The 17,187-nt window shown below is 41.3% G+C and overlaps 1 protein-coding gene across 2 annotated transcripts; it reads right to left on the bottom strand.

Moving 5' to 3' along the window:
* Nucleotides 1-1,528: 1,528 nt before the first annotated feature.
* GPR26 (G protein-coupled receptor 26) lies at nucleotides 1,529-16,961 on the bottom strand. 2 transcript variants are annotated; one of them, XM_074907922.1, is made up of 3 exons: nucleotides 15,838-16,961; nucleotides 10,177-10,290; nucleotides 1,529-2,682 (listed from the first exon to the last, which is right to left on the bottom strand). In XM_074907922.1, exons 1-3 carry the CDS (start codon nucleotides 16,503-16,505, stop codon nucleotides 2,451-2,453), a joined length of 1,014 nt encoding a protein of 337 aa, XP_074764023.1. In that variant the 5' UTR covers nucleotides 16,506-16,961; the 3' UTR covers nucleotides 1,529-2,450. The 2 variants fall into 2 exon arrangements, with proteins under 2 accessions (XP_074764023.1, XP_074764024.1); XM_074907923.1 differs by lacking the exon at nucleotides 10,177-10,290.
* Between the last annotated feature and the right edge of the window lie 226 nt (nucleotides 16,962-17,187).

Below are 17,187 nucleotides of genomic sequence, written 5' to 3'. Positions count from 1 at the left end.
ATTATATTGATGCTTCCATTTCTATAGCAGGTAACACTGTAAACTTACAGATTAACACGGTCCGTGCAGCTGTGGTGCCATGCCAGAGCGAGGGCTAAAGCAAGGCTCTCCACTCTACAGCCGAGCTATTACATTACCCCACGTTCAATGACTCTGAATTACCTCTCTGGGCTTCGAATCACTGGCCAGGAACTTCAGCAGCTTCAACTGTTTGCAAGGTATGAGACTGTAGTTGACATAATGTCTGTTCTAACAAAGACTGATATTCATGGTAGAGCTCACAAAATGGAGCACGCTGATGTTTGCAAAATGACTGATATTGATCTTTTAGCATAAGTGATAGGGAATGTACGAATTTAGCTCGTTAATATTTGCTGTCAGGGATTCTGCAAAGCTATAGACACCAAAAAGTGCCCTTTGCCTGGGGGACACAGGAGTTGTAACTAAAAAGTAACACATTTTTTGTACTGAAAGCTTTATTTTCTCAATATGATACTGACAGTCAGGATAGGCACTAATACAGCCAGTTATAGCAGCGATTATTTAAACTGCCGTTTCCTGCATGAAGCCTAATTATTATTCAAAATCTGGGCATGTATTCCCCATTTAAACTCACAAAAGAAGCAGTGTACTTTAAGGCCACTGCACAGAAGCTTTATTGACCTCCCTAGCAAAAATTAATTTCATTTCTGATGTTAACTTGCTGTTGTCTTATTGACCTCAGGTAATTTTCTCCAGAAAATTGTGTGTAGAATTAAGGTCAGAATTGGTAGTAAGTCTTTTGCCAATCAAAGTATAAATGTGAAACTTTTGAAACCAATAGTTCTTTCCCTGAATATAATTTTAAGATCTTATGAGGACAATACACTTCGCTGGTGCAAGTTTTAGAAACTGATTATTCCTAAAAATCATAACAACAGAAATGACAACTGATTAATTGTTGCTCTTGATATTCTACAGCTTAATTAATAAGACAACACTTGAAAAACTGTCTCATTTCATAGTATTTTCACTGAATTGAGAGAGAAGTCACTGAAAATTACCCAGGAAAGGAATTCTTTGTGAGTTGCTGGAGAATGGCTTCAGCATCACATGTCTATGTGACAGTTGTGAAGCCATCTACCAGCTCTAGTTGTACTTACAATGAACTAATTAATGCTTACAAAATTAAGATATTGTGGTGGTGTCTGAGGAAGTGTGACATGCAGGATTGTCCTGGTTTTGAATATTTTATTGGTGTTTAGGCCTATGTTAGCTGCAGACTGAACTGAATGTATGGTAAACGTTAATGACGTTGCTATGCATAACTGCAGTCTAAAGCTATAAGATCAATACTGAAACCTGAGACTTGCATTTTCCGATGTAAATTCAGATTAGTGGCTGCACTTCCATGGTGAAGAGAGCATCTATTATTTTTGCTCCACCTGGTTTGAAAATCATCTTTTCAAACTCAGCTTTAGGCTCATCTTTCCTTTAACTAATGTATCTGTAAGAAAAAAAAAAAAAAACAAACCACCCCCCAAAAAACAACCAAACAACCAAACAAACAAAAAAACCCACCAAACTCAGAAAAAGAGATTTTATCTTTTTTCCCCTAGGCACAGGGCCCAGTTCTGCAGCTTTGGGCAAAATCCATCTCTTTATAGCTCAGATATACTGGAAGGTAGGCAGGAGGTATCTTGATCTTTCCATCCTGTCTACCATTTTTATTTTTCTGAAATTTAATGGGGAGAAAACTAATGGGATTCTGTGGAAGTGACTTAAAAATCTTAGAGGAGACATGACTGAATCCGGCCTGTAGCATATATCAAAAGTTATTTTTATCTTCCTTTAATTCTACAGGATTGTTCAAAAAGTATGTATCAGAAGAGGTTGAAAGCTATGTTGGGCACTGTATGAGTATTTAGGGAAAGATTTTTCTATTAAGATTTTTTCTATACAGGACCTACTCAAGCAACTAGGTTGGGGTGGTTTTTGTAAAGCCATGTTTGCAACTCCACTAGAGAGAATGTTACCTGCAGCTAGTGAAAAATACAACACAAATATCCCTGTGCAGTTTTTGGAATAATCTTATGATGGCACCGGTTTGGTGCTCTGATTTGGGAGACGTAAAGTCTCCCATTACTTTCATGAGTCCTTCTGCTGAGGACTAGGTTTTTTTACCTTACGTGTATGTGTAACTGCTGATGGAAATCAATGGGAGATTTGTATCTGCAAAGCCTGCAGGACCACAGATCAATAGCGCTCTTTTAGTCAGAGGTAGGAGGTACAAAGCTACCTGCCTCCCTTAGGTGTTACATGGGCTACTGGAGGGACACGGGCTGGGCTTCACCCTGTCCATGACTGCCTCCCGAAACCTTGACAGCTGAGGATAGCGACTAGGGATAGGCCAGTTACTTTTGTTTCCCATATATCATTTTATGTGTCTTGTAGGTCCCATACCAGGCTCCTCATTCATTCAGCTGCAATATATTCCGATTGTGCGATTCGTTCGTGAGGGCAGAGGAATTGATGGAGCTTCTTTTGAGGATCTTGTTTATGATGTCTTTCCACGTCTTCTTGTACTGATGCCGTAGCAAAGAGTACACAAAAGGGTCTGAAACAACTTTGCTGTAAGCTAAGCACTTGGAAATGATTCCCCAGTGGGAATTGATGTGGACCACAGAGGATAATTCAACAAGTCTGTGGAAAGAGGAAGGTTGAAAGAGTGAATATTCGTTTTAAAAACATGGAGCAACAGCACAACTGTGAGCCAATGACACAAACACACGCACACCCCACCCCCCAATTTATTCCTGGGCAATTGAAAGAAAAAAAAAAGAAAGCTATACTCATAAAAATGTGAATGTAGTCCTCCCCTTATACATTTCTAAGACTGCAGATGTGTTTTGTTTTGTTTTGTTTTGTTTTTTCTTGTTTCCCAAGGATGGGACTACTCAGCTCCTATCAGAGTGTCTTGATCGCCAAACTTCAAGGCATTCTTGACTCTGTACATTTAGCTGTACATATACTGAGGCTGGAAGTGGACCCTGGATGTGTTGCCTCCTAAAAAGCTCTCTTGAACTTTGGCCTCAATAAACATTGAAGAATTTAGTGCAAAACAGAACAGCTCCATCAGGATATGAGGCAGTCTTCAAAAGAGCTTATTTATTTGTTATTGGAATACACCTTTTGGAGACTAAAAACTGAGCCCAAATCTCTGATGTAGAGCTGGGTTTTCAACTCAACTGGCTCGCTCAAGTCATCAAGATAATCAGTAAAGGGGCACCCCTCTCTCTCGAGTACTGTAGCCTAGCCCTGTTTTTACTGTCTAGTGAACACCAGGTTTGGGATCATAAATACTATGTGGTAAGCAGGTCAGCACATCATGGAAAGTTCGCTGTTGATGAAAAATATCATGCACCATCTACTCATAAAATCATTTACCACATAATGTAACCTCAACTCTTAGACTTTTAGTCTCTGTGCCAAAACTTATCCATACAGACATTGTGTCTTGATTTCTGTGATGACTCTAGGGATTTCAGACCTAATAAGATCTCTTGTTAGACAGCAATATTTCACTTAATATATTTTCTTCATTTACTGCTTTTGTTTTGTGCATTTTTCTAGTAGCGTGTGTCATAAGATCATGTTTATGGCAGCTGAAGTTCATCACAGACTTAATATAGCTCTAAAGTCAATGGAAGGAGTATAATCTCCCCAGGTCTCTTTCCTGATGATTTTCACATTTATTGTCACCATTGAATCCATCATGCACACCAAATTTAATCACAGGTATTATAAAAAAATTATTCCTGCATAGCCTAACATAATTTTCTAAATATTGACGAAAAGCCATACTTTGAGAACTGAAGTTTGAGATAGGGACACAAAGTGCCATTGCTTTGTCATATTCCCCTACTATTAACTATTTAAAAATCCAGCATCTAGTCTGAACTTGTGGTTCCAGGTCCCCTCTAGAATACCTGAGGAACCACCTCACCAGGGCTATCTAGCTTTCTTAGCCAGTCCAGCTCTTAGAGAGAGTTTGATGCTTTTAAACAGTTTGTCTGGGTTGTAAGAGAAGTGCACAAGGAAGGAAAATTCATCATTGAGAGATAGTATAATATATCTTGAATTTAAAAACTGGTCAGTTTAAAGGCTGAACTTATATATTTGCAACAAATTTAGCAAGGCAAAACTTTTAACTCAGGGGAGGGAGGGAGACATGGAAGAGCTTTATATACTCCTCATACCTACGCTAGCACAGACAGTTCACTTTGTACTGAGACAGAGCATTTTGACACTGAAATATTGATAACTCCACAAGGTTTTCTTTCCCAATGTCTTTGAGCAACACTGAAGGGCACTGCTGTTCAATATGTCTCTACAGCTGTTGAGAAACTATTGATTTTTCTAGAGGATGAACAGCCGTATGTGCTGTTAGAAAGCCCCACTATGCAATGGCAAATAAGATTTTTGCTGAAACAACAGTGGGTGCTTTTAAACCTGCCTGGAAAATACTTCAGTTGCTAATGTTTCTTCTGAAAAAGCATCATTTCCAAGGACCATTGTGAAGTGTGATCCCTGCAGCAGAAATTACAATTGTGTTGTTACTTCAAGCAGTTTAGAGATGAGGATATTTTTCCTCAGTCATTTTATTCTCATTCCATAAACTTCCACTATATAGTGTTGTTTAAAATAGCACTGGCAGATGGTATGGTCCAGTCATTTAAGCACAAAAGTGGGACTAAGGAGCCTTAATTTGTTACACCACTGACTATGAGCTTCTGTCTTCAGTCTCCATTCTGGTTTGCCTAGACAACAAACTCCATGGCAAAAACATTCTTTCTTCCTAGAGAGCACCATGGGTCTGCAGCCAGGGCTGGGGCTTTAGCCACTGTCACAGTATTGGTAATTCTAATATTGGGAATAATTTTGTGTGCTTTGTGCTAGCAATTTGATCATTTTGTATACCACTTCCATCGGAAGTGAGGCGCACCTCGATAATGATGCTTTTGGGGGTGGTGACATTAACCAAAGTGCTCTTTGGGCTCACAGATGTGTGAGACATTTGAGGTGACCAGGCTACGTTACATGAAAATACTTGGGAACTGCTCTTGCCCGTCCACTCATGCCACTTGGCTCAGCTGATAACTGTAAGCAATTTTGAGATGCTAAAGAACCGCCATCTGTCCCATTTCTCTCTCCTTTCATCTCGACTAAATAAATGTTGTTCTTTCAACCTCTCCTTGTAACTCATGGTTGATATCTTTCTTACAAAGTAGCTTCCAAACTCAGACATAATTATCATCTCCTCAAGCTGCCGGGGGGTCTCATCTGGTGTATCCTCTCTTGTTTAATAAAATGTAGCTTATGACACCCACGTTAATATGCTCTAAAATGAGAATTGACTATTTGGAAATTAATCATCTACTGAGTCATATTTACTTTGTAATCTACCATGAGCCATCCTTCTTATTACTATTCTTCACTTCACATATCTGATGCTTTCTTTGCATTTTGAATTTCATCATGTCGAATTTCATCTCGTTGATTTACTTTTACCAAATGTTTTGCAGATATGAATTTGATTAAGTTTAATTAAATTCAGGGAATGCCTTAAATGACCAAAATATGACAAATTTGTGTCTGAGTCTCTGTCAATCAGTTCTATGAGATGTTGACAATCTCCATTTAAAGCATACCAAATAGACACTTCAAGGTTACAAGCCTAGACTTGCTAATTTTACCTCCATTCACTGATCGGCTAAAAAGCCTACACTTTTATCAACAGAATTTTAATTATTTTCTTTGATTATGTTCCCTAAGTGTCCTTGATATTTACACATTTTGCAGTTCTTATGTATTATTTTTTATAGCAAATTGCATTTGCAGATATCAAGCAGCAAACACAGAAGTGCAGACAAACCCTAAGCTATGCAATTCTATATTTCATGTACCAACAATTAAATATCAGTCTTTCAAAGCGTATCACATACTTTATTGCCTTTGAAAGAGGGTATTGTTTCTCATTTATAAGGGAAATTATATGCATAACGTCAATTTTCATGAAAAGTTTCAGCAAAAATGAGACATTTTCAGTGAAGGAGCATTAATATTTCAGTGGTATCTAATTCCCTATCTTGCTCTCATAAGCCACTCTTCTACTGTCTCGTCTTCAATACTTTTTCACTTCAAAGCTATAAGCTGTTTTGCTCTGATACTTTGTTAATATTTTAGAAACTTTTGATTCTGTAGACTGCGTCATGTCAAATGGCTATCCAATTATTTTATTTCACTTCCAGTAAACAAATGAGATTACTGCGTTGAAGATTAAGATCTTGATCTTTCGTGCAGATAATACACACTGAAATCCCTTCATATACATGTGCAGCTTATCCCTCCAGTTGATATGTATACATTCAGCTGGAGCCTACTAAAATGGCAACGTATCTGTCGTGCATTGCTTAAACCTGAGAATTTAACTGAGTTATAGAGAAAATTCTGAATATACCAGAGTCTCAAACATGTTAAAATGTTTTCTTGTTCAGTAGTGAAACAAAGCTGGCACTGCATTTTGGAGCTGTTAGATGACAAAGTTCCTACAAAAAGAAATTTAGTCCTTTCCTCAAGAATCTGAATCAACTCTTTAAGCTTGCATTCCTAACATTTCTGTTTGTGTCTAATTTTTTTTTTTTTTTTTTTTCTCCACACGCAAGTATCAGAACTGGACCTTAGTTGTTTCTTTTGTGTTGATATGAATAAGCCGGCCATGAGTTTTATCTTGATGTTGGTTTTACTTTATTTCTGCTTTATTGCTTGATAGACTAAAGATTTTGTATGCTGTCTTGCTAGCAAAAAAAAAAAAGCCCTATTTTAATGATTGTTTCTTGATACAAAAATGGCATTGCAGTGATTGTTAGCTGATCTACCCTTAGCCAGTTTTGCCTCTAAAGTGGTGCATATATTACAACTGGCCAGTTTCTGTACGGAAGCAGACTTTTGGACTCTTGTAGTTAATCTTGCCAATTCCTTGTAGCAAATCTTACAAACCATCAGATTTAGCTGTTGCTGTTCCCCAGAGCTGCAGGAACCACCTGTTAGCACAGAGATACAAGGATAGCAGGACAGCACAGAGATATGATGATAGCAAGCAGCACTGCCCAGCTTGTACCAAAAGGTTTTTCCATCCAGGAGGAATATATTTCTACCTCACATCAGCTGAGGCTTTTGACAAAGACTAGCAAGGCCACTTTCTTCAGGTATGACAACCTCAGATTAAGTAGGGAAATCATGCATTTATACACACAGACAGGCAAGAACACAACTTGCAGAGGAATTCTGCACTTGCTTGTCTACCTGAGCAGGATCTGCATGCAGAAGGCAAGCAATCACTTTAAAAACACAGTTTACCCCTTGTCCCCCAGAGATGATACAAAAGAATTTTAATCTTCCTCTGCCTATTCTACCATCCTCCTCTGTAACCTAAGTGCTTGGGGCTAAGAACTTCTTTCTGATATTACTTCAGGATTTTTAATTTAAAGCCGATTTCCTTACACATTGACAGCACTTATTAACTCACATGATCAAAGTTCTGTATTCCAGTATGAAGTGCCTGGAGTTGGAAATGAATATTAGAGATTGGTATGACTTATTTTAATTTCTTATGAAAAAGCTCCTTGGAGGAAATAGGTTTTGAACAATGTTATTTAATCACATAACGATAAATACAGCAAAAGAAGAGATGTGTGCTAATAGAATTTTTACAAACCAAGAAACAAGTTTGCCTAGAAATAAATAATATAGGGTAATACATCTGTCATACTGGTACAGTGGAAACAAATCAAGAAGATTCTACTGATAAACTACTTACAGTCAGCCACTGAACTAATTAGAAAGGTGTTTTCTTGATAAAAGTGGTGTCTAATCTGATTATTACCTTAATGTAATATGAAAAACTCTGGTTTACTCAGAGAAGAATTTATGGGGCTGGGATTATAAGCACAATTTCTTCACTGGTTCATGGAATTGCTAGAGACAACTGTTTGTTTTTGGTGTGGAAGTAGAAAGATGTTGTTATAGTAAAGCCTTGTGATTTGCTGCTTTCAGGCCTCAATTCATGAAGTACTTAAAAGCATGTTTAATTTAAGCATATTGCTGATTAGTGCTGGCTGTCCCAATGAGAGGCTGAGCAATACACTTCATCAGCTATCTTCTGTTCACTGCCTTGAAAAGTGGTTGACTGCCTCTCTCTTGTGCATGCAAAAGCACTGGACATAGTCCAGAAAATAATACTTGCTTACATAAATATGTTCAAAAGCCTCCTAACCCCCTTGACTTCAACACCCTCCGCCGTCTGTGTGATGCATAGGGAAGCACAGTAACACATGTCCTTAAGTACCCATCCGTGCAGCAGAGTGTCCAACAAGGTCTTGAGGGGGATGCAAATGGCTGAGGAGGGAATTCCCCGTAGCCTGCTGTGCAGCCATCCCCTTAGATATGTCAGAACTGAGAAGGCCAGGAAAATGATAACATTTTCCCAACCTAGCATGCCTGGCCAACCCTTCATGCATTCTTCCTGCATTTGAGACCCTACGTCTTGACTCTTGTCATAGTCACTCTCTGTGGCACAGCTATCAGTCCTCAGCAGATGGAAGACTCGGGAGAACATTAAAGTGATCCCTGTATGTAGTCAAGGGAGGAGGACCAGGATTTTTGTAATCCCTCTGCTGTACCTTAGGGCTACCAGGACACAAATTAGGATGCCGCAGACTTAAGAGGAGGTGGGGAGGTGGTGCCTGAATGCTGGGCTGAGATACCTGGGGAGAAGCACAAAAATACTTCTGACAGTTCTGATCAGAGCATTCGGAATCACTCGGGACAGAGCCACGAGCTACTCTGTGACTGTGATGATTTTCACTAAGTTCAGAGACGCAGCATATAATTAAATATATCATAATTTGTAATGAGATAAATACCCTGATATATTATAGTGAGGGAACTAAAGCTAAATGTTCATAATTATAAATCCTTTCATACCCTTTTAACGTATGTGTTGTGGAGTGTCTTCTTGTGACTAATGAGTGAAAGTAAAGGTAAATATAGTAACACCGTTACAAATGCATTTGCAACATGGTTACAAATAAACAGCATGAATCAATTAGCTATTATTATTACCATGAAGTCTTAATCAATGTGACATGCAGGTTTCCATTTTTACTAAGAGACTACAAGACCTTTTTGTGATTTTTTTTTGTTAGAAATAGAAGTTCAGGATATTCTACTGAATTGAAAAAGCTTGTGGTTGGCTACATGCCCATACTGAGTCTAGCTTTTTCAGTGATTTTTTTATGATGGATTTGAGCTTGACTGAAGTCGGCCCCCATAATTTTTGTTTGATAGTATTGGAATAGGAGATACTTTAAAAATACTTCTTTTCCTTTCTATGTTCTTCACAGCAGCATTTCAGTTCCTCCAGTGTCTTTCAAAAAGGAATGCAATTTGTAAATTTCCTTCAACAACTAGATAACAGTTTTCTGGATATACTCAATTTTTAATACTTTTTGTTTCAGAGGAGTAATTTTGCGTTTCCCACAGGAGCCATTTCCAAAGATAAGCTAGTAGATAGATAAGGACATCTGACCATGAATCACAAGAATTTGGTTTTGGTTATGAGCCAGAACGGCTTTGATATTTGATGTTTATGACTAAAAAACTCTATCTAGTCAGACAAAACTATTGTTTAAGTCTGTGGGCCATGTTCTCACATCAGATAGATCTTGTTCGCCCGATTTTTACAGTCTGACCTGTTCAGTCAAGTGTATTCCCCTGCAGATCTCACCCCCTGGACCAGGGAGGCCATCTGAGGAGTACGTGACTATTTGACCTGAAAAAAAAGTCTGCAAAATCCTGTGTACTGACTTCCTAAATCACTCCCATCTGACCAACATCTCAACTAGGCTGACTGAACAGAGTTTGGCTCACAGACTGCATCAGGATTGTATCGGATAAGTGCTATGACATTTTGTACAGTTTTGTTAGCTCAGTAAATGCAATCTCCGTCATAGGAGTGGAAACGGTGCATAAAATTTTCACAGGAGACTTGAATCATTTTCTGGTTCAGCATGCCCTACTTCTCTGAGTTAAGAATGCATCTCAGTAGTCTTTTCCAGTATGTAGGTTCACACTTACCTTGTAATTACATAAGGTGCAAAACAAAGTATAAAAGTACCAATAAAGGTACTTATTTTCTTTGTTGCTCGCTGCCTCCGTCTCTTTTGTTCTTCTAGACAACGCTCTCTTACACTGTGTGACATTCAACACAAACAAGAACATGAATCATAATATCAGGTAGCAGATTTTAATGGCTTTACTTATGGAATGATGGAAATCAATCGTTCCAGTAAGTGCTGTATTCACATAAGCCAATACCAGGTGCACTGTATTTTTATGGGACAATACCAAGTATTAATGCATTATATGATCATCTTACCCTCCAAAAACAATTACTGAGAAATACATGATTATATATTTATATGCACACACCCTCATTATATCAATTTATATACAGTCAAATTGGTGGAATTCAGCCTTGGATTCAGTTGCAGCTCCTTTCTGAATTCCTGTAAGCTGTATTTGCAGGCCAGAGTTCACCTCATAATATTCAGAGATTTAGAAAATATCCAGAGTGGGGTAGGCAGGATGCTACTTCCCTAGAAACAGCAATTCCAGTACCACTACCTTAGATAGGAGAAACTTCCCATCAAGATAAGCAATAAGACACAATAAAATCATAACACGAAAAACATTCAGCCCAACGTTGGAGCAATCACTGTATCCCATAGCTGTCAACCGCGTGGCAGTAAATCTTCTGGCAGCCTCTGCAGCTGTGCACGGCTGCCGTGCTGAACGCTCTGCAAAGCCAGGAATTGCATAATAAATCCACAGTGCTATGATATTCTGACTCCTCACCTCAAGCCAGCCTTGTTCCCAACTGAACAGATACAAATTAGTGACACCCTGGGGGTTTTTTTTCCTACCTGTGACATTTTAGGACAAGAGCTTCTCCTTTCAGTTTCCCAGTGGAGGTGTCACCAGAGAGCTGCTGAGAGCCTTGGTGTGCCAGCAAGGTGATGGGAGCACAGGGCTGAGGCCACACTTCCACTGCAGGAAACCTTTGAAACCAGCACCTCTGCTTGCCAAAAGAGTGATAACGTGAAAACCCATCCTCCTTCTCTACCAGCTTGTGTAACTCCTGTGCGGGCTGTGCATTTAGAGAGGAGTGGATGAGTTACTATCTTCTGCAGGCAGGTAGGTAGGTTGGATGGATGGACAGCACTGGTTGTATCTCTCAGACAACCAGGCCCATCTATACCTGAGCAAATCCCTTTGGGAAGGGAAGATCAAAGCCCAACTGCAGTCCTGAAACCCCTCTCTACACACATAGGAGTGCTGCTACGTGCTGGCTCATCGCACAGACCTCACAGTAACGTGATCTTGTCTCGGGCGAACCTGGCCCGTGTGCTGCATTTCTTAACCGCTTGGCACTGGCCTCTCCTTTTTTATTATAAATTTGTAATTGATGAGTCACCGTTAGGCTCCACACTCACATACGGTAATAGCTGCGAGGTTTATGGCCATACCCTTACACTTGGGTTATTTGCTGTACCTGCAAATGTTTGTTCATCATCTAAACGCATGTTATGTCCTGAGGATCTCAGCGTGCTTCGGTGAGGTCTGTGGCAGTGAGTTCTAATGTTCTAATTTTGGTTGATTTAAAGAAGATGTGTTTCTTTTGTTTCATTTTATATATGTTCTTACACTGCCAGTCCCAAGAGCAGCTATCATGATGTAGAAAATGAAATAAATACTGAAGGAAAAGTTTGTTCCCCTTGAAATAACACACTGCCTTGCTCTTAAAGAATATGCCTAAGTAGAATTAAAACACATCTAAAAGCGTTACATGTTCTATGTCTGTTATTTGCAGCTAGAAATGACAGCTGAGAAGGAAAAAAAAAAAATCCACCTTTTCAAGGCAACCTATGTGCTTTCAGTTCTGCAAGAGCTGGAGAACTCGAAGTATTTTTAGGTGCAGACAGATGATCTTAGAGATTTGACAGCTTTGCTTAAGACCTGTGTTATTAAATTCATCGTATCCCAGGCACACAGTGATATAGGAAAAGAAATCTCCAGGGTAGGTTCAATTAGGGTGCTGTTGGGGTGTAGAAGGTTGCGTATTTTTTGTTTCTAACAGTTTCCCCAGTTACGTCTTTTTCCTACTGGCACATACAAAGCTGTCTTGGACTCCCGGAGCTCACACATAGCTTGGGAAGTCCTGATAGACTTCAACCAATTTCTTTTTTTCAGTCTTTCCAGATGTAGCTAATAATTACCACATTAGAGGTATTTTATCTACCCTAGAGGGAGGTGTTTTATCTCATTCCTTCCTATAGACAATGTACACAGATGAATATTTTGCTTTTGCACACACTTTTATCCCCTAAGAACATATACGCAAATTCCAGTAGTGACACTAGTAATAGAACTGGATTATTGTCTAAGCTTTCATTTAAAGATTTTGATACCCTGGAAAATCTGAGATATATCCCTTTGAAGGTTTGGTATTTTAAATCAAGTTTATGAGATACTGGATCTAAACATCTGTAAAGCTGGAAACACCAAAAAGATAATATAGATAATTTTGGTGAAGAAACACATGGGTTAAGCACTTAAGTGAAGTCTTGCCCAAATCTCCCATAATACCAAAGATACCTTGGTCTTAAGCACAAAGTCAAGAAAAAGCATTATCCAGTAAAATTCCTAAGCTAACTTGAAAGGACATGTGCCCTAAACACTCACACGATTTTGTGTGGTATTTAGAGGTTTCCTTTGTACTCATCTTGAATGATCTTCAGAAGATCACTCGTGTCTTTCCAAGTCACAGGTAATAAAGCCATCTGTCATAATGCCTGTCGCTAGACCCCCTTGCGGGTGGATTCTGAGTCACAGGAAGCAGAAAATTGTCTGTACGCATTTCTCAGTGTTGAAACTAGACTGTACAAAAAGCCAGAAAAGTCAGGGTAGTCTAAGGTGGGATTGCAAACTTTGTTCTCTCACTTGCCTTCTCCCAGCATCCATGTCTATATTTTTAGGTGCCATAGTAAACACTGAAATTGCCTGTATATATACCACTTACATAATTCAAATGATGCCTTTGTTATGTCAGAGCTTTATGAACGTCACTGACTGCTCCAGGAGACCTGCAGCCTTCGTGCAGCTCTCACAGCACGGAAAGCAATCCAAGGTCTGACCCTTTCAGCAGCAGTAGCTGTCACCAGTTAAGGCAACACCACCTTAGGTCAAATCAGCCACCATTCTCATAATCTAGAAAAGAAGCTAAAACTCTCCTTTCTTAGTGTGAGGCACTAGAATAACCTGGTGCAAGAGAGAAATGAGAGTTAGTAATACAGGTTACTCACACCAAAGTGCCTATACAGCTCTGTCCCCTCTGAAGAAAGGAGGTGTCATTCCCACAACCCCATTGAATACACCCCTCAGTGAGATGATTACAAAATGCATGAGCACCCTCAGCTAGACCAGAAAAAATGCAGAGGAGGAGAAATACCACTGAGATCTTTGCCCTTTTTCTAAACTTCGCTGTGCAGTCCAGGCATACTTTAAGCATTAGGCATAATGATTGCTATTTCAACTAGTCCCAGTGTGTTTATGGCACTGTCCTGGGAGTAACCACCGCAAGTCATAGAGTATGCAGGAGCTAAGACCAGTCGAGGCACAGTTTAGCAACCAGACAGCACATAGGGCAGAAAGGTGTTTTTTTCCTCTGTGTGACTTGGTGGATAAGGGAAGATTTATACATGTGTTTCTCAAGAACAGTAACAGGACTTGCCCAAAGTTCTGCTCTGCATTCTTGGTCAAGAGACAGATCAAGCAGCTTAACTGGAGAATTTTGAGCAAATTTTTCTGTTCCTCTAACAGTGTGCTGTCCTGCCCTGATCCTTATTTGCCTTAGGCATCCCCAAAATATGACCTTTTTTTGAGGACAGCCACATGTTCGTTCATTCCTGCAGCTCTGCTCCTGGCTGGCTGCAAATGGAGAGCTGGGGTTTGCCTCCAGCTTGCGAAGGACAGCAAGGAGGGTCAGGTGGGATGTCTGGCATGGGACTGCCCTCTTCCACTGCTCTCAGGTTTACTTTCTTCCAGGCAGACTTTTTTCCCCCGTATCAGATACCTTCCTGCACTGCCAGCATTTTTCTGAAAGACATTTCCCTTCAGTCTCTGACACGGTCTAAACCTTAAGACCCTGTCTCTGACTGTCCCCGAGCAGCACACGTATCCCTCACAGCTGCTCTGTCACCCGACTTAGCCAGACCATTTCACCCCTTTTTTTCCAGGCAAATACATCAGACCCTTCCCTTTCTAATCACCCACCCCATCCACACTAAGCCCTAAGACAGCCTCTGAGCAAACCAGGCTGATTTCTTTCCACACTGTGACCAGTGCCTCTGATTTTCCCTTTGCAGAGCTCACCCACTGACGCTGCTGCCCCATCCCAGTCATAGCTGGGTCTCAGCCCCATCCACCCCAGCTCATCAGAGCTTCTCAACCCTCAGCCAGGACTCACTGATCCATCAGCTACCCTGTCCTGCCACAGCTGTGCAGGTTCATTTCCCATATCCCTGTTTCCTGAGCAGATCACTCTGGCTTGTCCTGCTGCTTGCTTCTCACCAGCCTGATGCCACGTCCTTCCAGCCGTGCCTGTTTTGGTCCTCTCTGTTTCCTCCTCTCGGTTCTTGTGGGCAGAGCCATCACGTACTCACAGCACACACTGACATCCTCCTCCCCCGGGCACCAGGTACCTTCCCCAGCTCCTCGCCAGGATTGCTGCCTGCCCAGCACCACCCTTGGACTTCCATTCAGCAAGGCTTTCTCTCCTTCAGCTTTGCCACTATGATCCCCTTACTGTCCCAGGAAAAGCCGTCTCTCCCACCCTCCCTCCTCTGGCCAAATCTGCATCCCTTACAGATTCAGACATAGCCTATTTGGGCAAGATTTATAGTTTGTGCATAATCCCTGATGTGACTCTTTTGCAGAGCATCCCAGCACACATTCATACCTGTTTGGTGCTTGCCTTCAAGTTCATTATTCCCCCAGTCCCAGGAGACTTTTCTCCTCTTGTACTTAAAGACTCATTTGAAATGAACTTTATACATCCCTTGCTTGTCATATTAACACTGCTACGGATGTCTGTCTCACTTAGATTTAAACATAGGCACTCAAGTGAATGCATTTTGCAGATGTTATTCCCTTGCAATTCTGCCTTCAGGAAAGATAAAGTTATAGAGGGCACAGAAATAGGGAAACTGCCGAGTGAAGGAGTGGCACACAGCACCCAGCTTCCCTTCTGAACTCCGACTGAAGGGACATGTGCAGCCTCAGCCTGCTCCCTCTAAGGGATCCAGCAACATTTTGGGCTGACAGTGTCAAAAAATGTAAATCTATCGACCGCTAAATCCATCTTCTGAGACAAAGGGCAGTGATCTGATCGCTAGCTCAAAGGAAAGTGCATGCTCAGCCAAAACTGTCTGTTTCTTTGCTCTCCCTCCCAAAACAAGCCCTTAGGTATAACAAGAAAGAGTTGTTTCTGCAACCAGAAAAATTAACACAAGTAAAAAGAAACATGCAGAACAGAAACTGTCAAGAAGGATGCTTGTTTTCTCCCCCTCCCCATCCCCTGTTGTGATACAGATCAGACTGTATTTAACATAACACTGAACCCCATCCTGGCTTCCTCTGCAGTGAGTATCTCACTTGCTGAACACACAGGCACCTTACCTGGGATGGATGTCCACAAGCAGCACCAGGGTCTGCATAGTGATCACGTCAATCCTCTTACAGTGAAACCGTGCCACCTTCAGCACTTTTAGATATGTGAAACACAGGACTATAAGGGAGAGGAGGAAGCTGAGGGTGTGAAAGACCCCAGTGAAAATCACAAACTGTGTCCTATCCTCTGGTCTCTTGTTGTACAGGGTGCAGGAGGCATAGAGGTGATGGAAACCCACCCAGGAGAGAGAAGCTGCCACTATCGGGAACGACACCGAGTGTAACCACGTGTAGCTCAGTATGAGAGCAGCATCTCTGTACCTCATTTTGGAGTGATAACTTAGAGGGAAGACGACAGCAATCCACCTGTCAATGCTCAAAGCTGCCATGCTCAACATGGAGTTCGTAGTGAGAAAAGTCTCCAGGAAGCCCACAATGTGGCAGATCTGATCTCCTCCTGGTTGACTCTTGTAAATGATCCCAGCCAAGGTCAGGGGCATATTCGAAACAGTCATCAACAGGTTGCAGAAGGTGAGGTTGAGGATGAACAATCCCGGGACCTGCTTGCGGATGTCGGCGCTGTAGAGGAAGCACATCAGCACCAGCACGTTGGCCAGCAGGGCCACGAGCATCAGCACCACCACCACAAAAGCCAGGATCACCTCCCAGATGCTCATGGTGCGTCCAGTCACAGGAGGGACATCTCCGAAACTGTGCCGCGCCGGCACCCGGGGAACATGGTGCGAGGCGCGCTCACCTCGCCCTCCTCCCCAGCCTGCTCGCACTCTTGCATGCCCTCCGTATTTTTAGAAGAGCTGCCGTTTCTTTCTCCAACCTCCCCCTCCTCGCTGCTCCTTTCCACGTCAACGCTTTCCGAGACGTGCACAAAAGCACTGGGAATGCCCATCAAACTGCGAGGAGGGCTTAAAAAATATCAGCAGGACTGAACCACTGTCTCCACTTGGTCCATTCGAAGGAGAGCAGGTTATTCTGAGAAACTGCTCTCCTGAGATCCCTAATTATCAGCCCAAAGCTTGCAAGCAATTCACCGACTGAATTGTGCTCTCTTTCTCTCTTGCTTTCTGTCTCTCTCTCTCTCTCTTGCTCTTTCTCTCCCCTCCCCTCTCTTCCAACCCTCACTCCCTTCCAGGCTGAATGTAACCTGCTTTTTATGATCACAGATAAAAACCCCATTAATGGATTAAAGCATGCACAGTGATGGTGATTCGCAAACGTGATTATGTCATCCTCACTCCACAACCCCTCCCCTTCTCCTTGCGATTGTGACTAGACTTTCCTCAAGAGAAATCCCATGCTTTCATTTAATTGATTTAGCCATTAATTTGCAAACAGCCATGT

Source organism: Athene noctua, chromosome 5, assembly GCF_965140245.1.
Source record: "Athene noctua chromosome 5, bAthNoc1.hap1.1, whole genome shotgun sequence".
Classification (NCBI taxonomy): domain Eukaryota; kingdom Metazoa; phylum Chordata; class Aves; order Strigiformes; family Strigidae; genus Athene; species Athene noctua.
The sequence above is the reverse complement of the archived record's forward strand: the minus strand, read 5'-3'. Positions and strand labels throughout refer to the sequence as shown.

Bases quoted from the DNA above. Each gene is read 5' to 3' on its own strand.
- GPR26 (XM_074907922.1), bottom strand. From the start codon at position 16,505: ATGAGCATCTGGGAGGTGATCCTGGCTTTTGTGGTGGTGGTGCTGATG. The intron at 10,291-15,837 runs GTAAGGTGCCTG...AATGTCACACAG, and splicing joins CTTGTGGACATCCATCCCAG to TGTAAGAGAGCGTTGTCTAG. The intron at 2,683-10,176 runs GTAAGTGTGAAC...CTCTTTCCACAG, and splicing joins GCACCTTATGTAATTACAAG to ACTTGTTGAATTATCCTCTG.